Below are 22,114 nucleotides of genomic sequence, written 5' to 3'. Positions count from 1 at the left end.
TACGGAAATACACTGAATAAATAGAAAACGCACAGAAACTTCAATATTAGCCCAAAACCCAAGGCAGCTCTTTAAATCCTAGCCCAGTAAACACAAGAAAAACACCTTTTCTGCGGGCTAAGACAACTTAGGCCGAAGCCCACCCGCGAAAACGTAAGCCCGAAGGCCTGCCCTGAGCCACCCGTCGCTCTCGGCCGTCCGATCAGGCCGATGGCCGCGATCGTCCCGCATGGAGCAAAACGAGCGAGGCTCAAAACCCTAGCCCTTATTTCCCCATCTCCTCCCGATTTCCTCGCTCACTCCAGACGAGTGGCGACCGCGCAGCAGCTCGAGGCTCGCCGGCCATGGTGGCGCGGTGGCTGCCCTCGCCGGAGCAGCGTGCGACGGACCGAGTCCTGTGCGCTCCTCCGGCGAGCGTAGCTCCAGCGTCGCGCGCATGGCGACTCGTGCGGCGGAAGGGAGGTCATTTCACCGGCTGCTGCCGGCGCAGGCGTTCGACGGCGACGGCGTGCAAGGCGCGGAGGCCAGGCGACGCGCTCGTGCGTGAGCGCAGCAGCGGCGGCTGCTGCTTCATTCCACTCGCCGTCCCGAGAGGCGACGGCGTTCCGGCCATTCCGTGCCCCAACGGCGGTGGCCGTCGGACCCGAAGGCCGTCATGCTCAACAAACGTAAGATCCAGCACCTCCTTTGTTTAATTTCTTTCAATTTGAGGCATGATTTTGACTTTCTAGGTTCCAAAATTGGGGAATTTCTAGAGTTAGGGTTCGGCTAACTTTAACTTCGTCAGTTCAATCTAATTGCTAACAGGGACTAAAAGCAGTGTTAATTTACATATCTTGATGCAGAAGCATGGTGTTGTTAGACTAACCGAATAGATTAATCATCATTATTGAATCATTAACACTAATCCCGTAGCAAATTAGATCTAAACCGAAACCACATAACCCTAGAGATTAAACATTGACTTCAACAGAGGGCAATCTAGCCTTAATCATGAACCATTATCCTCAACCTTAATCATCAGTATGTAATCAGGATCATCAAACTTAAACAGATCATCTTAAGGATCTAATCTAGGCTTAACCATGCTCTGATACCATTGTTAGACTTATAATTCCATAGGATCTACTTAACAGATCGTAAGCCAGGCATTAGATCACCTAATAGCACAGATCAGAGAGATGGATTAGGTTCTTACCACCAATGGAAGCAGCCATTGGTGTCGACGGTGCGAAGTCCCGTGCCTACTCGATGCAGGCTTAATGCAGGCTCGGTGAAGTTGCTCGTTGCAGGTAGCGGCGTCCCTCCGGGCGCCACCGGCACTGCCCTGGGACAGGGGCAGAGCTTGGAGATGATCTTCCCGTCGTGCAGCGCTCCCCCAGATCGGTTAGGGTTTAGGGATGTGGGGAGCAGAAGTAAACCGTACGAGAACTAGTCTTACGTAGGTGCCGGCTGCTCCCCCATCTTTTTATGTGCGCTGGCGACAGGGGCCAAAACCATAGTTGGTTAGGGTGCCCCCGATCAGGGCGCGTAAGTTGAGATCGAGATGTATGAACGTTGGTTCGTGGCTTCCCTGTTTCTCTCTTTAACGTAACTTTATTTCTGGTTTTTTATTTTCGTTTTGGCCCATTGGGCCTCTAGATCAATACCAACAGCACTCTGCTCTCTCCTATCGGCACCATGCAGAACACGACCAACCACGGGTGCAAAGCACCGCTGGGACAGCAGCAAGCACCATAATAAATAAGGTGAAACCAGAAAGTTTAATTACGACCGCTTCTTGCTAAGATGACCACTGAGACAACACAAAGCAAACAATGAAGCTGGGAAAGGTTGCAACGTACATCTAGGGCGCACCTCTCCGAAGCCGCCCCAGCGGGAGTTACGCCGTTCAGGTGTTAAACCGATCCAGCATGCTCCCATGCATGATCTGCAAAACATCACCCATAGACGATGCTTTGCTTTGAGTAAAGTTTGGTCTGTTTCTTTGACATTGGACTGCCCATGCATGGACAAAACGTTCAAGCACAAGAAGAAGGTGTGCTTATAGGATTTGTTCCTTTAATTTCGTCATTGTTGCTGTTGTTCAAGAGATTACGGATAATAATGGTTGTGGCGTTCAGAAAATAATTATATTGGCTAATGAATGAAAACAGACAAACAAAATATGTGCACACAACTGTAGTCAACCTGGCCATTTAATAAATTGTCATCATTAGACATCCAATCCATGCGGACTATAGTTTGTATGGCTTAGGCTCGTCACAATGGGGAAGAACTTAGGAGTAACATCACACACTCCAATGCAACTTTGCTTATGTGGCACATATTTAATGAAGAGAGAGATGCTTGTGGTAACTAGCTAAGTTACTGGAACATCACACACTCCAAGAAACAGTGAGTCTATAACCTAATAAATACATCGTTGCATGACACTACATAGATGTTCCTACCCACTATGAAGATAGTAACATAGTCTAGGGAAGTGTGTAAGTTCCTAGCTTATGTTCTTGCCCATTGTGACCAGCCTAATAAACCTAAGATTTAAAAGACTGTCTTGCCATAGAAAATACTACTACTACTATATAACACGAAATCTATCATATTGGACTTCTTCTTCTTCACATGATATGCTTGTCGAGGAACCTCTTCTTGGCCCTGATCTCGTTGCTGTGTCCGCACTTCTTCTTGCGGCAGTTGGTGGTGCCGCGGGGGAGGCGCGCGTAGCACTTGCGGCAGATCATCTTCTTCTCCTTGTACTTGAGCGCGAGCTGCAGGAGGCTGGGGTCCATGATGATGTACTGGCCGCGGCTGCCGCCCCGCAGGCGGAGCACCAGGTGCAGCGTCGACTCCTTCTGGATGTTGTAGTCCGCCAGGGTGCGCCCGTCCTCCAGCTGCTTCCCGGCGAAGATCAGACGCTGCTGATCCGGAGGGATACCTGCAATCGGTAAGCAAAAGCAACCGGCGATGAGATTGATCACTGCCGCGACGAACACTAAGGCCGGCGACCAGCGATGAGATTGATCGATGGTGGTACATACCTTCCTTGTCCTGGATCTTGGCCTTGACATTGTCGATGGTGTCGCTGCTCTCCACCTCGAGCGTGATCGTCTTCCCGGTCAGGGTCTTGACGAAGATCTGCATCTTTCCTTTTTCTCGCCGACTGATCAACTGCTCCTCGCCTGTTCGATCTGATGATCGTGTCTCGTCTCACCGGCCTATATTTATAGCGAACCAGAAACGCGCCCGCTACGAAAGAATAGTAACCCAGCATGGAGTTCTTTTCTTCGACGATTCTCAACCGACTATGGTAGGAGTACGTGGAGTAGACGCGGCCGCTGCGAAAAGAAAGTAACCCTTCCACCACCGTCGTGGTCTCGTCTCTCGTGGGGAAGAAGAAAACCACCGCAAAAGTCACTTTGAAACCCGGGTGCATTGGAGCCCTATTTTTTGAACTGTGTCAAAATGCTATTTTGAAGTTTCAAAATATTCTGAAAACAAATCAACATGTTTATATGAATGTATATTGCACATGTGTAAATTTTGATGCTGAAATAAGTAACCATGTGAGTTATACAAAAATGACAAAATTATAATTTTGAAAAGATAAACAGTGCATGCATAATTCACTATTTGGACACCATTTTGTCATTTTTGTATAGGTCGCATATTTACTTATTTCATCATCAAACTTTACACATGTCTAATATACATCCATATAATCACGTAGAATTTTTTTCAGAATTTTTTGAAACCTTAAATGTGATTTTCAAAATATTTAAAATAAGATCCTCCAATACATCCGGTTCCAAAAATCCACTCAACCTACCCGGCCTTAATTGCCATCGACTAGTTCTGGGCCGTAGTATCAATAAGTCTTATTTTTGCCTCGAAAACAAAATCAATGAGTCTTATTTTGGATCCTGAGATGGCCCGGTAGCTAGAATTGTGACAGTGGCACTGAACATTTTGATCGCAAGTAGGAAGCTAATTAAGTTGAAACAACTACTGCAACATTACCGGCCCGAAACAATTGATTCTGACTAAAATAGGCTCTCATTTTACAGAAAATATATTGGTAGTTGTGATTTATTTTCAAACCTAGCCAAGAAGGATCTAACATAGTTAGCTGCTAAATGGTTGTCGTATTTCATCATTTTGGTCACCGTCATTCTAGGTGACTACACTTTCACTCAAACGCAACACCAAACCAAGCCCTAGGACACCTAAATACCATGACAACGTCCTCAGGAGGTGGGAGCCGAGCAAAGCATCGTCGTTGTTGCGTTCAAAATGGACAAGGGTCTTCACCCGAAAACCCGGCACGGAGAGGAGAACCACAATGATGTCCTTAAGAGCAGAGTTGCACATGTAGGCATTGCCCCCATAGTCGCTAAAGCTTGGAGCTTTCGCTCAACAGCTCACCTGTGCCAGGAAGGCATCCATGGCAACCGTGACGAGCACATACCTCCAGATACAGATGTGGGCGCCACCACCACCAATGACGTGGCTCAGGCGCTGCGGGAGTTCTTGCGGCCCGGAAAAAGGCATTCAGGTACGCCGCCAAGGTATGGAAAAAGCAACACCGGTTCATCCCCACCTTCGATAACGATTGTCGTTTCTTAATTGATCTATTCGATTTTTGGGAGGAAACACGTGCTCTCTCTGCAGCTGAGGCGTCCCTCCGTCTCGACGCGCGGCTTGCCCTTGCTGCGTCGGTTCGCCAGCAGTGCGCGCACTGGCAGCAGTGAGGGAAACGCCGGGCTGTCCGCGAAGGCAACGAAAATACCAAGTTCTTCCACGCCTCCGCCTCCACCCGACGATGACGCAACACCATCGGCACGCTGGAAGTTGGAGGGGTGCAGGTGGTGGACCATGCTGGCAAGGCCGCCGCCTTGCTGGGCTTCTACTCGGCTCTGCTGGGCCGGCCCAAGCCGCCCACCTGGAGCTTCGATCTGCCAGCGCTCTACGTCGATGCCCCTGTGGTTGACGGGGCGTCGCTGGTGGCTCCGTTCGACCACGTCGAGATCAAGGCCACGGTCCATGCCCTGGATCGCACCAGCGCCCCGGGCTCGGACGGGCTTGGTCCTGCCTTCTACCAGGCGGCATGGGCGGAGGTGGCATCGGACATCCACCGCCTCTTTGCAGAGTTCCATGCTGGGACTGCCCGCCTCGATGGGATCAACAGAGCCTACATCGCCCTCCTGCCCAAGAAACCGGGCGTGCCGACCCCGGCTGATTTCCGGCCCGTCTCGCTTCAAAACGGCGACGTCAAGATCCTCTGCAAGGGGCTCACGATGAGGCTTCAACGGCAAATCGCCCTCCTGATCGACGAGGATCAATTTGGCTTCGTGCGAGGGCGCAGCATCTCGGAGAATTTCGTGTATGCCACGGAGCTGGTGAAGTGCTGCCATAGGCGGCGCGCCCCGGCGGTGGTGTTGAAGCTTGACTTCGCCAAAGCTTTTGACTCCATCAACTGGGCAAGTTTGCGGACTATCATGGCGGTTCGGGGGTTCCCGCCGCTCTGGTGCACATGGATGGACTCCCTCTTCCACTCCTCACGCTCGGTCGTCCTCCTCAACGGTGTGCCGGGGAGGTGGTTCCAGGTCGGCTGCGGCCTGCGGCAGGGGGACCCCATCTCCCCCTACCTCTTCATCATCGTCGCCGACGTCCTCCAACGCCTCATCCGCCACCCCCTACTGCCGGATGCTCCGGCGATGGTGCTCCAGTACGCCGACGACACTCTGATTATCATGCGGGCGTGCGGGCAAGGGGCGGCGCGCCTCAAGCTGCTTCTGGACCAGTTCGCGGAGGCCACCAGGCTGGTGATTAACTTTGCCAAAAGCACCCTCGTCCCGATGCACGCCAATGCCGACATTGCGGAGCAGGTGGTGGCTGCCCTGGGGTGCGCTGCCGGTGTGTTCCTGCAGTCATACCTGGTGAAGGAAATATGCCCTAGAGGCAATAATAAAGTTATTATTTATTTCCTTATATCATGATAAATGTTTATTATTCATGCTAGAATTATATTGACCGGAAACATAATACATGTGTGAATACATAGACAAACAGAGTGTCACTAGTATGCCTCTACTTGACTAGCCCGTTAATCAAAGATGGTTATGTTTCCTAACCATGGACAAAGAGTTGTTATTTGATTAACGGGATCACATCATTAGGTGAATGATCTGATTGACATGACCCATTCCATTAGCTTAGCACCCGATCGTTTAGTATGTTGCTATTGCTTTCTTCATGACTTATACATGTTCCTATGACTATGAGATTATGCAACTCCCGTTTGCCGGAGGAACACTTTGTGTGCTAGCAAACGTCACAACGTAACTGGGTGATTATAAAGGTGCTCTACAGGTGTGTCCAAAGGTACATGTTGGGTTGGCGTATTTCGAGATTAGGATTTGTCACTCCGATTGTTGGAGAGGTATCTCTGGGCCCTCTCGGTAATGCACATCACATAAGCCTTGCAAGCATTGCAACTAATGAGTTAGTTGCGAGATGATGTATTACGAAACGAGTAAAGAGACTTGCCGGTAACGAGATTGAACTAGGTATTGAGATACCGACGATCGAATCTCGGGCAAGTAACATACCGATGACAAAGGGAACAACGTATGTTGTTTTGCGGTCTGACCGATAAAGATCTTCGTAGAATATGTAGGAGCCAATATGAGCATCCAGGTTCCGCTATTGGTTATTGACCGGAGACGTGTCTCGGTCATGTCTACATTGTTCTCGAACCCGTAGGGTCCGCACGCTTAAGCTTTCGATGACAGTTATATTATGAGTTTATGAGTTTTGATGTACCGAAGTTAGTTCGGAGTCCCGTATGTGATCACGGACATGACGAGGAGTCTCGAAATGGTCGAGACATAAAGATTGATATATTGGACGGCTATATTCGGACACCGGAAGTGTTCCGGGTGATTTCGGAGAAAACCGGAGAGCCGGAGGGTTACCGGAACCCCCCCGGGAGAAGTAATGGGCCATATGGGCCTTAGTGGAGAGAGAGAGGGGCAGCCAGAGGTGGGCTGCGCGCCTCCTCCCCCCGGTCCGAATTGGACTAGGAGAGGGGGGTGGCGCCCCCCTTTCCCTCTCCCTCCCCACTTCTTTCCCCCTCCTAGTAGGAGTCCTACTCCTACTAGGAGGAGGACTCCTCCTGGCGCGCCTATAAGGGGCCGGCCGGCCTCCTCCCCTTGCTCCTTTATATACGGGGGCAGGGGGGCACCCCTAGACACAAGTTGATCCGCGTGATCATATTCTTAGCCGTGTGCGGTGCCCCCCTCCACCATAGTCCTCGATAATATTGTAGCGGTGCTTAGGCGAAGCCCTGCGACGGTAGTGCATCTAGATCGTCACCACGCCGTCGTGCTGATGGAACTCTTCCCCGACACTTTGCTGGATCGGAGTCCGGGGATCGTCATCGAGCTGAACGTGTGCTAGAACTCGGAGGTGCCGTAGTTTCGGTGCTTGATCGGTCGGGCCGGGGAGACGTACGACTACATCAACCAAACGCTTCCGTTGTCGATCTACAAGGGTACGTAGATCACACTCTCCCCTCTCGTTGCTATGGACCACCATGATCTTGCGTGTGCGTAGGAAAATTTTGAAATAACTACGAAACCCAACAGTGGCATCCGAGCCTAGGTTTTATATGTTGATGTTATATGCACGAGTAGAACACAAGTGAGTTGTGGGCGATATAAGTCATACTGCTTACCAGCATGTCATATTTTGGTTCGGCGGTATTGTTGGACGAAGCGGCCCGGACCAACATTACGCGTACGCTTACGCGAGACCGGTTCTCCCGACGTGCTTTGCACATAGGTGGCTTGCGGGTGACAGTTTCTCCAACTTTAGTTGAACCGAGTGTGGCTACACCCGGTCCTTGCGAAGGTTAAAACAGCACCAACTTGACAAACTATCGTTGTGGTTTTGATGCGTAGGTAAGATTGGTTCTTGCTTAAGCCCGTAGCAGCCACGTAAAACTTGCAACAACAAAGTAGAGGACGTCTAACTTGTTTTTGCAGGGCATGTTGTGATGTGATATGGTCAAGACATGATGCTAAATTTTATTGTATGAGATGATCATGTTTTGTAACTGAGTTATCGGCAACTGGCAGGAGCCATATGGTTGTCGCTTTATTGTATGCAATGCAATCGCGCTGTAATGCTTTACTTTATCACTAAGCGGTAGCGATAGTCGTGGAAGCATAAGATTGGCGAGACGACAATGATGCTACGATGGAGATCAAGGTGTCGCGCCGATGACGATGGTGATCACGACGGTGCTTCGAAGATGGAGATCACAAGCACAAGATGATGATGGCCATATCATATCACTTATATTGATTGCATGTGATGTTTATCTTTTATGCATCTTATCTTGCTTAGATTGACGGTAGCATTATAAGATGATCTCTCACTAATTATCAAGAAGTGTTCTCCCTGAGTATGCACCATTGCGAAAGTTCTTCATGCCGAGACACCACGTGATGATCGGGTGTGATAGGCTCTACGTTCAAATACAACGGGTGCAAAACAGTTGCACACGCGGAATACTCAGGTTATACTTGACGAGCCAAGCATATACAGATATGGCCTCGGAACACGGAGACCGAAAGGTCGAGCGTGAATCATATAGTAGATATGATCAACATAGTGATGTTCACCAATGAAACTACTCCATCTCACGTGATGATCGGACATGGTTTAGTTTATTTGGATCACGTAATCACTTAGAGGATTAGAGGGATGTCTATCTAAGTGGGAGTTCTTAAGTAATATGATTAATTGAACTTAAATTTATCATGAACTTAGTCCTGGTAGTATTTTGCAAATTATGTTGTAGATCAATAGCTCGCGTTGTTGCTTCCCTGTGTTTATTTTGATATGTTCCTAGAGAAAATTGTGTTGAAAGATGTTAGTAGCAATGATGCGGATTGGATCCTTGATCTGAGGTTTATCCTCATTGCTGCACAGAAGAATTATGTCCTTGATGCACCGCTAGGTGACGGACCTATTGCAGGAGCAGATGCAGACGTTATGAACGTGTGGCTAGCTCAATATGATGACTACTTGATAGTTTAGTGCACCATGCTTAATGGCTTAGAATCGGGACTTCAAAGACGTTTTGAACGTCATGGAGCATATGAGATGTTCCAGGAGTTGAAGTTAATATTTCAAGCAAATACCTGAGTTGAGAGATATGAAGTCTCCAACAAGTTCTATAGCTAAAAGATGGAGGAGAATCGCTCAACTAGTGAGCATGTGCTCAGATTGTCTGAGTACTACAATCGCTTAAATCAAGTGGGAGTTAATCTTCCAGATAATATAGTGATTGACAGAATTCTCTAGTCACCATCACCAAGTTAGTAGAACTTCGTGATGAACTATAGTATGCAAGGGATGACGAAAACGACTCCCGAGCTTTTCATAATGATTAAATCGATGAAGGTAGAAATCAAGAAAGAGCATCAAGTGTTGATGGTAGTCAAGACCACTAATTTCAATAAAAGGGCAGAGGGAAGAAGGGGAACTTCAAGAAGAACAGCAAGCAAGTTGCTGCTCAAGTGAAGAAGCCCAAGTCTGGTCCTAAGCCTGAGACTAAGTGCTTCTACTGCAAAGGATCTGGTCACTGGAAGCGGAACTGCCCCAAGTATTTAGCGGATAAGAAGGATGGCAAAGTGAACAAAGGTATATTTGATATACAGATTATTAATGTGTATTTTACTAGTGTTCGTAGTAACCCCTCGGTATTTGATACTGGTTCAGTTGCTAAGAGTAGTAACTCGAAACGGGAGTTGCAGAATGAACAGAAACCAGTTAAGGGTGAAATGACGATGTGTGTTGGAAGTAGTTCCAAGATTGATATGATCATCATCGCACACTCCCTATACTTTCGGGATTAGTGTTGAACCTAAATAAGTGTTATTTGGTGTTTGTGTTGAGCATGAATATGATTTGATCATGTTTATTGCAATACGGTTATTCATTTAAGTTAGAGAATAATTGTTGTTCTGTTTACATGGATAAAACCTTATATGGTTACACACCCAATGAAAATAGTTCGTTGGATCTCGATCGTAGTGATACACATAATCATAATATTGAAACCAAAAGATGCAAAGTTAATAATGATAGTGCAACTTATTTGTGGCACTGCCGTTTAGGTCATATTAGTGTAAAGCGCATGAAGAAACTCCATGCTGATGGGATTTTGGAATCACTTGATTATGAATCACTTGATGCTTGCGAACCATGCCTTATGGGCAAGATGACTAAGACTCCGTCTCTGGAACAATGGAGCGAGCAACTGACTTATTGGAAATAATACATACTGATGTATGAGATCCGATGAGTGTTAAGGCTCGTGGCGGGTATCATTATTTTCTGACCTTCACAGATGATTTGAGCAGATATGGGTATATCTACTTAATGAAACACAAGTCTGAAATATTTGAAAAGTTCAAAGAATTTCAGAGTGAAGTGGAGAATCATCGTAACAAGAAAATAGAAGTTTCTACGATATGATCGCAGAGGTAAAATATTTGAGTTACGAGTTTGGCCTTCAGTTAAAACAATGTGAAATAGTTTTACTACTCACGCCACCTGGAACACCACAGCATAATGGTGTGTCCGAACATTATAACCGTACTTTATTAGATATGGTGCGATCTATGATGTCTCTTATCGATCTACCACTATCGTTTTGGGGTTATGCATTAAAGACAGCTGCATTCACGTTTAAAAGGGCACCATCTAAGTCCGTTGAGACGACACAATCTGAACTGTGGTTTGGCAAGAAACCAAAGTTGTCATTTCTTAAAGTTTGGGATTGTGATGCTTATATGAAAAAGTTTCATCTTGATAAGCTCAAACCCAAATCGGAGAAATATGTAGGATACCCAAAGGAGACTATTGGGTACACCTTCTATCACAAATCTAGAGGCAAGACTTATGTTGATAAATTCGGAATTTTTCTAGAGAAGGAGTTTCTCTCGAAAGAAGTGAGTGGGAGGAAAGTAGAACTTGATGAGGTAACTGTACCTACTCCCTTATTGGAAAGTAGTTCATCACAGAAATCTGTTCCTGTGACGACTACACCAATTAGTGAGGAAGCTAATGATGATGATCATGTAACTTCAGATCAAGTTACTACCGAATCTCGTAGGTAAACCAGAGTGAGATCCGCACCAGAGTGGTACAGTAATCCTATTCTGGAAGTCATGTTACTAGACCATGACGAACTTGCGAACTATGAAGAAGCGATGGTGAGCCCAGATTCCGCAAAATGGCTTGAGGTCATGAAATCTGAGATGGGATCCATGTATGAGCACAAAGTATGGACTTTGATTGACTTGCCCAATGATCGGCGAGCCATTGAGATTAAATGGATCTTCAAGAGGAAGACGGACGCTGATAGTAGTGTTACTATCTACAAAGCTAGAATTGTCGCAAAAAGGTTTTCGACAAGTTCAAGGTGTTGACTATGATGAGAGTTTGTCACTCGTATCTATGCTTAAGTCTGTCCGAATCATTGTTGAGAAAATCGTTAACTGGTAACTGCTCGGTCGGCTGGTGAGTAGGGGATTAATAGGCTAATCGGCAAGTTACTCGGCCATTTAATCAATTAATCGGACGATTTATCGGGTAATCGACTACTCGGGCACCCTATGAGTAGGGATTAATCGGCAAGTTAACTGGTTAATCGGATGAATTCTTGAACAGGGGTCCGAATCATGTTAGCAATTGCCGCATTTTATGAAATCCAGCAAATGGATGTCAAAACTGCATTCCTGAATGGATTTCTGGAAGAAGAGTTGTATATGATGCAGCCGGAAGGTTTTGTCGATCCAAAAGGAGCTAACAAAGTGTGCAAACTCCAGTGATCCATTTATGGACTGGTGCAAGCCTCTCGGAGTTGGAATAAACGCTTTGATAGTATGATCAAAGCATATAGTTTTATACAGACTTGCGGTGAAGCCTGTATTTACAAGAAAGTGAGTGGGAGCACTACAGCATTTCTGATAAGTATATGTGAATGACATATTGTTGATCGGAAATAATGTAGAATTATACTGCAAAGCATAAAGGAGTGTTTTTAAAGAAGTTTTTCAAAGAAAACCTCGGTGAAGCTGCTTACATATTAAGCATCAAAATCTATAGAGATAGATCAAGACGATTGATAAGTTTTTTCAATGAGTACATACCTTGACAATATTTTGAAGTAGTTCAAAAATGGAACAGTCAAAGAAAGAGTTCTTGGCTGTGTTACAAGGTATGAAATTGAGTAAGACTCAAAGCCCGACCGCGGCAGAAGATAGAAAGAGAATGAAAGTCATTCCCTATGCCTCAGCCATAGGTTCTATAAAGTATGCCATGATGTGTACCAGATCTATTGTATACCCTACACTCTGTTAAGCAAGGGAGTACAATAATGATCTAAGAGTAGATCACTGGACATTGGTCAAAATTATCCTTAGTGGAATAAGGAAATATTTCTCGATTATGGAGGTGACAAAAGGTTTGTCGTAAAAAGTTACGTCGATGCAAGTTTTGACACAGATCTGGATGACTCTAAGTCTCGATCTAGATACATATTGAAAGTGGGAGCAATTAGCTAGAGTAGCTCCATGCAGAGCATTGTAGACATAGAATTCGCAAAATACTTACGGATCTGTATGTGACAGACCCGTTGGTTAAAATTATCTCACAAGCAAAACATGATCACACCTTAGTACTCTTTGGGTGTTAATCACATAAATAATGTGAACTAGATTATTGACTCTAGTAACCCCTTTGGGTATAGGTCACATGACGATGTGAACTATGGGTGTTAATCACATGGTGATGTGAACTCTTAGTGTTGAATCACATGGCGATGTGAACTAGATTATTGACTCTAGTGCAAGTGGGAGACTGAAGGAAATATGCCCTAGAGGCAATAATAAAGTTATTATTTATTTCCTTATATCATGATAAATGTTTATTATTCATGCTAGAATTGTATTGACCGGAAACATAATACATGTGTGAATACATAGACAAACAGAGTGTCACTAGTATGCCTCTACTTGACTAGCCCGTTAATCAAAGATGGTTATGTTTCCTAACCATGGACAAAGAGTTGTTATTTGATTAACGGGATCACATCATTAGGTGAATGATCTGATTGATATGACCCATTCCATTAGCTTAGCACCCGATCATTTAGTATGTTGCTATTGCTTTCTTCATGACTTATACATGTTCCTATGACTATGAGATTATGCAACTCCCGTTTGCCGGAGGAACACTTTGTGTGCTACCAAACGTCACAACGTAGCTGGGTGATTATAAAGGTGCTTTACAGGTGTCTCCAAAGTTACATGTTGGGTTGGCGTATTTCGAGATTAGGATTTGTCACTCCGATTGTTGGAGAGGTATCTCTGGGCCCTCTCGATAATGCACATCACATAAGCCTTGCAAGCATTGCAACTAATGAGTTAGTTGCGAGATGATGTATTACGAAATGAGTAAAGAGACTTGTCGGTAATGAGATTGAACTAGGTATTGAGATACCGACGATCGAATCTCGGGCAAGTAACATACCGATGACAAAGGGAACAACGTATGTTGTTTTGCAGTCTGACCAATAAAGATCTTCGTAGAATATGTAGGAGCCAATATGAGCATCCAGGTTCCGCTATTGGTTATTGACCGGAGACGTGTCTCGGTCATGTCTACATTGTTCTCGAACCCGTAGGGTCCGCACGCTTAAGGTTTCGATGACAGTTATATTATGAGTTTATGAGTTTTGATGTACCGAAGTTAGTTCGGAGTCCCGGATGTGATCACGTACATGACGAGGAGTCTCGAAATGGTCGAGACATAAAGATTGATATATTGGACGGCTATATTCGGACACCGGAAGTGTTCCGGGTGATTTCGGAGAAAACCGGAGAGCCGGAGGGTTACCGGAACCCCCCCGGGAGAAGTAATGGGCCATATGGGCCTTAGTGGAGAGAGAGAGGGGCAGCCAGAGGTGGGCTGCGCGCCTCCTCCCCCCTGGTCCGAATTGGACTAGGAGAGGGGGGCGGCGCCCCCCCTTTCCCTCTCCCTCCCCACTTCTTTCCCCCTCCTAGTAGGAGTCCTACTCCTACTAGGAGGAGGACTCCTCCTGGCGCGCCTATAGGGGCCGGCCGGCCTCCTCCCCTTGCTCCTTTATATACGGGGACAGGGGGGCACCCCTAGACACAAGTTGATCCGCGTGATCATATTCTTAGTCGTGTGCGGTGCCCCCCTCCACCATAGTCCTCGATAATATTGTAGCGGTGCTTAGGCGAAGCCCTGCGATGGTAGTGCATCAAGATCGTCACCACGACGTCATGCTGACGGAACTCTTCCCCGACACTTTGCTGGATCGGAGTCCGGGGATCGTCATCGAGCTGAACGTGTGCTAGAACTCGGAGGTGCCGTAGTTTCGGTGCTTGATCGGTCGGGCCGGGGAGACGTACGACTACATCAACCAAATGCTTCCGTTGTCGATCTACAAGGGTACGTAGATCACACTCTCCCCTCTCGTTGCTATGCATCACCATGATCTTGCGTGTGCGTAGGAAAATTTTGAAATTACTACGAAACCCAACACCTGTGGCTCCCTCTTTCTTGGGAAAAACTGCGCTTCGCCGACTTCTTGCCCATGATCGCGAAGGTGGACATGTACCTTGCCGGATGGGCTGCTTACCTTCTCTCGCCCGCCGGACGGCTCGTCCTCATCAATGCCGTCCTCCACGCCCTGACTACCTATGCCATGGCGGCGCTACTCCTGCCGCCTGCCGTTATCCGTGCTCTGGATGGACTCCATCGCTCGTTCCTCTGGAACATCGCTGAACGGGCATCAGGCGCTCAATGCCTGGTCGCGTGGTGTCAGGTCTGTCGCGCCAAAGCCGAAGGTGGCTTGGGAGTGCGCGACCTGGTCACCCAGAATGAGTGCCTCCTTCTAAAGATGATACACCGGCTACATGCCTCGCCACGGTCGAGATGGGCGTCGTGGGCCTGGGCTGGCGCGGCCGGCCACTCTCTCCTCTCACGCGGCGAGTTGGCGTTGGGCGAGCACCGGGCCTCCATTGTCAAGCTGATGCCACTCTACTGATCCCTCACAAGGGTTGACGTGGGGGACGGGAGGTGCTGCTCCTTCTGGTGGGACTGCTGGCTCCCCTGCGGAGCGATCGCCTCGGTCTTCCCCGCTCTCCTCTCGCACACCGTCGAGGCTGAGGTCACGGTGTGGCAGGTGAGGCGGTACGGCCTCAACAGCTTTCTGGTTCCCAGGCCCACGGCCGTGGGCACGCGCGAGTTGCGGGATGTTCAGAGGCTGCTGAACGAGGTGCCGCGCCGGGAGGGCCCCGACGAGCGTCGGCTGATCCATGCGAGGGCGCGCGAGGGGGGCTTGTCCTCCAGCTCGGTCTACGCCCTCTTGTGGTTCGGTGGGGTGACCGCGACCTACGCCGCCATGATTTGGGGCGCGCGAGTGCCGTCCCAAGTCAAATTCTTCTGCTGGTTGCTGGTTCAAAGACGCATCCACACGCGTGATGTCCTGCTAAGGAAGTGCATTCTTGCTGCGGATGAGGCCGGCTGCCCTCTGTGCCCCGCCACTCTCGAGACTGCGGACCACCTGCTGTTTGCCTGCCCGTTCGCGGGCGGTCTCTGGCAAAAAGTCGGGATGTGTGCGGACGGAGCCTCGTTTAGCAACCTGAACTCCCTGGCTAGGGCGGCAAGCAACGTCGTCGACTCTAGGGTGGAGTTTGTGATGCTCTGCTGCTGGCACCTATGGAAGCATCGCAACGCCGTGGTCTTCCAGCGGCAGGCACCGTCCTTGGCCAGGGCCCTACAGTGCTGTAGGGAGGACGCTGATCTGTGGTGTGCTCGCCTGCAACATGACCGTCGGGCTCACGTCGACTCCTGGCTTAGGGCTCTCGCACCCTAGGCTTGTCTTTCTCACTCAGGACTATGCCCCATGTTGCCTCGTTTGTAAAACTCTCTCACTGTAAAAATCTGGGGGCCTAGCCCGCCGTGATCAATATATTCAGGTGGGGGAAACTCTCCCCCCGGTGAAAATTCAAAAAAAAAACCACCACCAATGACAAAGAATGAGACCAGGCCACCCACTGCTACACCCCTCGGCACCAACATGACTAAGAGGCGTAGCCACCGGCCGCCACCAAAATGCCCGTCGGAGAGCCAACCATGCGAGCCACCATCTGTGGCCTCCGCACCAGCATACATGCCTTGAGACACCGCCAACCACGCACAACACACAACACACCAACCCCAGTAGGAAGAGCAGAAGGCGCCTCCTTCCACTCCTGGCCCAACATCAGCCATCGAGTCTGGGTCCATGCCTCCATGGTAGGAAGTGTCGAAGCTTGTGTCCCCAACCCATCTCCATGGATCAGGGGAGAGATGACCCCATGGATGTTGATGTTTGCTGCCCAGCAAGCCTCGACCATAACCCACCGGCCTTGGCCCACGCAAGCTCGCACGATACCTCATATATGGCCATCAGCGCCAATCCATCAGACGTCGCACCACCGCGGACCGCAGCACCGGGGTGAGGCCACCACACCTGTGAAAGACCTCCACCTCCCCCATGGACCATGTCCCATGCCTCCAACCCAGCGGGCCTCAGCCACCGCCATCACCGTCTGCCAACTACTGGCAACAGATCCAGTGGATTTGGCCGAAGCATGGAAAATACGCAATCACCAGGGGGCGCAATAGTCTATGGCCTCTGAAACCAGCCACAACTAGTGGTGCGTCCAAGCCCTACTGACACCATGCACCATGCCACCTGCACTCGCGAGGCGCCAGATCTGAGCCACTCCCAGTCATGCCACCATTGTAGGAATGTCGCACACCCCCACCGCTCACGACCCTTCACACCACCGCCAGCAATCCGCGGCACAACCACCAGCCCCTGCCACTGTGAGGCCACGCCATGTGCACGCATCCAGGGGCGGAGCCAGGGGGACGAGCAGGGGCCTGGCCCCCCTAACGATCAACAATTTTAGTAGAAGCAACTAGTAATTATCAACAAGATTCAATCAATATACGTACTCGGCCCCCCCTATACTCGAATCCTAGCTCCGCCACTACACGCGTCATGACACAACTTGACTCAGTGGGCCCATGCCTACCTACACCAAGCGGGGGAATATGGAACACCACGTCGCCGCCGATATTGGCAGGCAAAGCCCAACCGGCGTGCCGGGGTAGCAATGAGGGGAGGGAGAGAGGAGGACCTGAGCCTAGCTCTAGGGTTTCCCCCCGGTCACTCACGGGAGTAACACCGGAGGGGAGGATCCCATATGGCCCTCTACGTGACTTCAGTTGAAGTGATTTCTAAATTATATCCGGTGGAAACAACATCAACTTGAATGACAAGGGATTCATACCATGAAAAACAGTCTTGTTAAATCTTAGTTGACTGAGACTTGGTTATGTCTCAGTGGATGCTATATTCAACTTGAATGACAAGGGATTCATACACATTTTTATTTTCACTTTTTTCTTTTTATTTTTATTTTCTTTCTTACAAGTTATCCCACTTGACCGAGACTTGTCAATCTCAGTCAATTTAGACCTAGCCACATCCCATGAAAATGTAGCAAAAGCATATATCAGATGGGTTCTCCCCAAATAAGAATGTAGAGAGAAACCAATTTGATTTTTCTATTTCTCAATACTGCTTGGAGGCTAGAAAAGAAGTAGACCATAGCTGGTAAGGATACATGGATTTGATAGCATGCAAAAAGGGGAAATAAGACTTGGCTCTTGGGTGCATATGCAGTTGATATGCCAAAAAAACTATATATTGGTCCAAAAAATCTTAAAACTTTAGGAAGCAAAAGTCGGCCTTTTGTTGTACTCGTATAAAAAAATTCGCCAACGAAAACTACTGTCGAATTTTTGGCAAAAAAATGGGAACAAAAAATGTGAATAGTAACTTCGATATAGTGCTGATTTTTTCCGGCTATAATACCATGAAAGTCACTCCTTAGACTTTTTCAGTTTAGCTAAATGACAATCAAGTGAATTTCAAATTCGGGTCAATCGATTTTGAGTAGTTCGCCGGAGCGAGCTGGAGGGAAGGAAGGAGAAAGAAGGGGCTCGCGGAGGGCAGCCCCATTATTTATCTTAGGGTGTAGGATGGGGTGGTGGTGGGGAGCAGTGGTGGGGCTTCGCCGGAGAAAAAAAACTAGACACAAGCGGGGCTAGAGGGATGGCCGGTGGCGGTAGCAAGACCGGTGGTGGGGGTGGTTCAGGGGAGGGCAGGGCGGCGAGGGATGGCGGCGCGTGCGGCGGTCTGGGAAGAATAAGATGTGAGGAAGAAGAAGAGTCGGGTGTTGTACAATCTTCATCCAACAGTCCAAAACGATCAACTCAACCAAAATTAAAAAACCAGTCGAGTGACACCCAAACTTTTTACACTTGATCATGTTTGGGCCATATACCATCAGATGACGGAGGCCTCCCCGGTCTCTCTGTCTCCTTCTGCCGGCGCCACCATCACTACGATGACAGAGGCCACCTCAGCCCGTCTGCCGATGCCCTCTATGGACGGCACCGCTGCGGCCTTTCTTGCCTCCCGCAAGGCTGACCCAACCATGCCGGGACTCCTGTAACCACTGCGGCCCTCCACAACCGAGACGTCGGCCAGTTCCAATCTGGGCCACGCGACTCCGACACCTACCACGCCGCCCGTCAATGCTGCTGGAGACAATGATCTTCGTGGAGCTCTCTCTGTTGGCCCCGATTCAGGCGAGGAAAACGACGATGAGGTGGTTGATACGTCTCCGTCGTATCTACTTTTCCAAACACTTTTGCCCTCATTTTGGACTCTAACTTGCATGATTTGAATGGAACTAACCCGGACTGACGCTGTTTTCAACAGAATTGCCATGGTGTTATTTATGTGCAGAAACAAAAGTTCTCAGAATGACCTGAAACTTCACGGAACGTCTTTTTCGAAATAATAAAAAATTCTTGCAAAATATGAAGACCAGGGGGCCCACACCCTAGCCACGAGGGTGGGGGCCGCGCCTGCCCCCTGGGCGCGCCCCCCTACCTTGTGGACCCCCTGGAGCTCCTCCGGCCTCAACTCCAACTCTATATATTCGTTTTCGGAGAGAAAAAATCAAGGAGAAGGATTCATCGCGTTTTACGATACGGAGCCGCCGCCAAGCCCTAAAACCTCTCGGGAGGGCTGATCTGGAGTCTGTTCGGGGCTCCGGAGAGGGGGGTCCGTCGCCGTCGTCATCATCAACCATCCTCCATCACCAATTTCATGATGCTCACCGCTGTGCGTGAGTAATTCCATCATAGGCTTGCTGGACGGTGATGGGTTGTATGAGATCTATCATGTAATCAAGTTAGTTTTGTTAGGGTTTGATCCCTGGTATCCACTATGTTCTGAGATTGATGTTGCTATGACTTTGCTATGCTTAATGCTTGTCACTAGGGCCCGAGTGCCATGATTTCAGATCTGAACCTATTATGTTTTCATCAATATATGAGTGTTCTTAATCCTATCTTGCAAGTCTATAGTCACCTACTATGTGTTATGATCCGGCAACCCCGAAGTGAGAATAATCGGGACCACTCCCGGTGATGACCGTAGTTTGAGGAGTTCATGTATTCACCATGTGTTAATGCTTTGGTCCGGTACTCTATTACAAGGAGGCCTTAATATCCCTTAGTTTCCGCTAGGACCCCGCTGCCACGGGAGGGTAGGACAAAAGATGTTATGCAAGTTCTTTTCCATAAGCACGTATGACTATATTCGGAATACATGCCTACATTACATTGATGAATTGGAGCTAGTTCTGTGTCACCCTAGGTTATGACTGTTATATGATGAACCACATCCGGCATAATTCTCTATCACCGATCCATTGCCTACGAGCTTTCCATATATTGTTCTTCGCTTATTTACTTTTCCGTTGCTATTGTTACAATCACTACGAAATACCAAAAACATTACTTTTGCTACCGTTACCTTTTGCTACCGTTACCACTATTATCATATTACTTTGCTACTAAACACTTTGCTGCAGATATTAAGTTTTCAGGTGTGGTTGAATTGACAACTCGGCTGCTAATACTTGAGAATATTCTTTGGCTCCCCTTGTGTCGAATCAATAAATTTGGGTTGAATACTCTATCCTCGAAAACTGTTGCGATCCCCTATACTTGTGGGTTATCAGTGGCCCCCCAGACGCCGCCGGCTGCCGCCAAGGTCATCGACTCCACCGAGGTGCATGTGGGGCACGTACCAGACACAGAAGGGGGTTGGTAGGAGGTTCTACCGCGTCATGGATCGTGTCATCCGTCGTCGCTATCCCCAACATCTACTCACCGTCCAATCCCCGCTTGGCTCCACGGTAGATATTGTCGTTGCCTCGCTCCTGGGCACCAAGCCATGGATTGCAAAGATCCGTTCAGGTGCTCCCGTTGCCTTGGGAATGGTCATCGTGCGCGTGGATGTCGCAATGCTTGGCGCCCACTCAGCCTGTTGGCAACCTCTGCCATATCGTCACCACACCGCCTCGTCACTCAGCATTGTCAAGCCCAAGCTCCTGCTCCAAAACATGCCCATTCCAAAGGAATTCAGCGTCATTTCTAGGCAGCAATTGTTGCTTCTGCCCCCACTATCTCGGCGTCCTCGAGTTTTGCAACCCAGCAGCCTAGTTTTGCAGCGCAAGCCGAGTTATTGCACTCTGAACTGCAAGGCTTGGCGTCGCTTCAGCTGAAGGAGGCGGTGCAACCTCTACGTGATGTCGCCGAATCAATGCAAGATTGGCTGCTTTGGTTTGGGAGCTTTATGGAGTGTGCGGAAGTTGTTCTAGATAGGCTCTCTATTGCTTTGATTGCGAAGCAAACCGCCCCTGCATCGTCTCCTATGGTTCATCTTGATGTTGGAGTTGTTGATGGGAGTGATATGGAGCTCTATGGTTGCTTTTCGCCTTGTTCCAAAGCCAGTTCATCGTCACTTCATGCTCTACCCACCGCTCATGTTGACTCTGTGGGAGAGGCCACTTCCGTGGTCTTGGCCCCGGTGATGCAGACCATGCCCGAGCTTCCAGGGATGTGTGAGGAACCAATTTCCCCGCTACATGGGGAATTGTTGGTGCATGTGGTGAAGGAAATATGCCCTAGAGGCAATAATAAAGTTATTATTTATTTCCTTATATCATGATAAATGTTTATTATTCATGCTAGAATTGTATTAACCGGAAACATAATACATGTATGAATACATAGACAAACAGAGTGTCACTAGTATGCCTCTACTTGACTAGCTCATTAATCAAAGATGGTTATGTTTCCTAAACATGAACAAGGAGTTGTTATTTGATTAACGAGATCACATCATTAGGTGAATGATTTGATTGACATGACCCATTCCATTAGCTTAGCACCCGATCGTTTAGTATGTTGCTATTGCTTTCTTCATGACTTATACATGTTCCTATGACTATGAGATTATGAAACTCCCGTTTGCCGGAGGAACACTTTATGTGCTACCAAACGTCACAACGTAAATGGGTGATTATAAGGGTTCTCTACAGGTGTCTCCAAAGGTACATGTTGGGTTGGCGTATTTCGAGATTAGGATTTGTCACTCCGATTGTCGGAGAGGTATCTCTGGGCCCTCTCGGTAATGCACATCACATAAGCCTTGCAAGCATTGCAACTAATGAGTTAGTTGCGAGATGATGTATTACGAAACGAGTAAAAGAGACTTGCCGGTAACGAGATTGAACTAGGTATTGAGATACCGACGATCGAATCTCGGGCAAGTAACATACCGATGACAAAGGGAACAACGTATGTTGTTTTGTGGTCTGACCGATAAAGATCTTCGTAGAATATGTAGGAGCCAATATGAGCATCCAGGTTCCGCTATTGGTTATTGACCGGAGACGTGTCTCGGTCATGTCTACATTGTTCTCGAACCCGTAGGGTCCGCACGCTTAAGCTTTCGATGACAGTTATATTATGAGTTTATGAGTTTTGATGTACCGAAGTTAGTTCGGAGTCCCGGATCTGATCA

General features: G+C 48.2%; 1 protein-coding gene across 1 annotated transcript; it reads right to left on the bottom strand.

Moving 5' to 3' along the window:
* Positions 1-2,423: 2,423 nt before the first annotated feature.
* LOC125522858 (ubiquitin-like) lies at positions 2,424-3,175 on the bottom strand. Its single transcript, XM_048687897.1, has 2 exons — positions 3,042-3,175; positions 2,424-2,938 (listed from the first exon to the last, which is right to left on the bottom strand). The coding sequence occupies exons 1-2, from the start codon at positions 3,142-3,144 to the stop codon at positions 2,622-2,624; spliced, it is 420 nt and encodes a 139-aa protein (XP_048543854.1). The 5' UTR covers positions 3,145-3,175; the 3' UTR covers positions 2,424-2,621.
* Positions 3,176-22,114: the final 18,939 nt, after the last annotated feature.

Source organism: Triticum urartu, chromosome 7 (assembly GCF_003073215.2).
Source record: "Triticum urartu cultivar G1812 chromosome 7, Tu2.1, whole genome shotgun sequence".
Lineage (NCBI taxonomy): Eukaryota > Viridiplantae > Streptophyta > Magnoliopsida > Poales > Poaceae > Triticum > Triticum urartu.
Note: the sequence above shows the minus strand (reverse complement) of the source record. Positions and strands in the feature narration are given on the sequence as shown.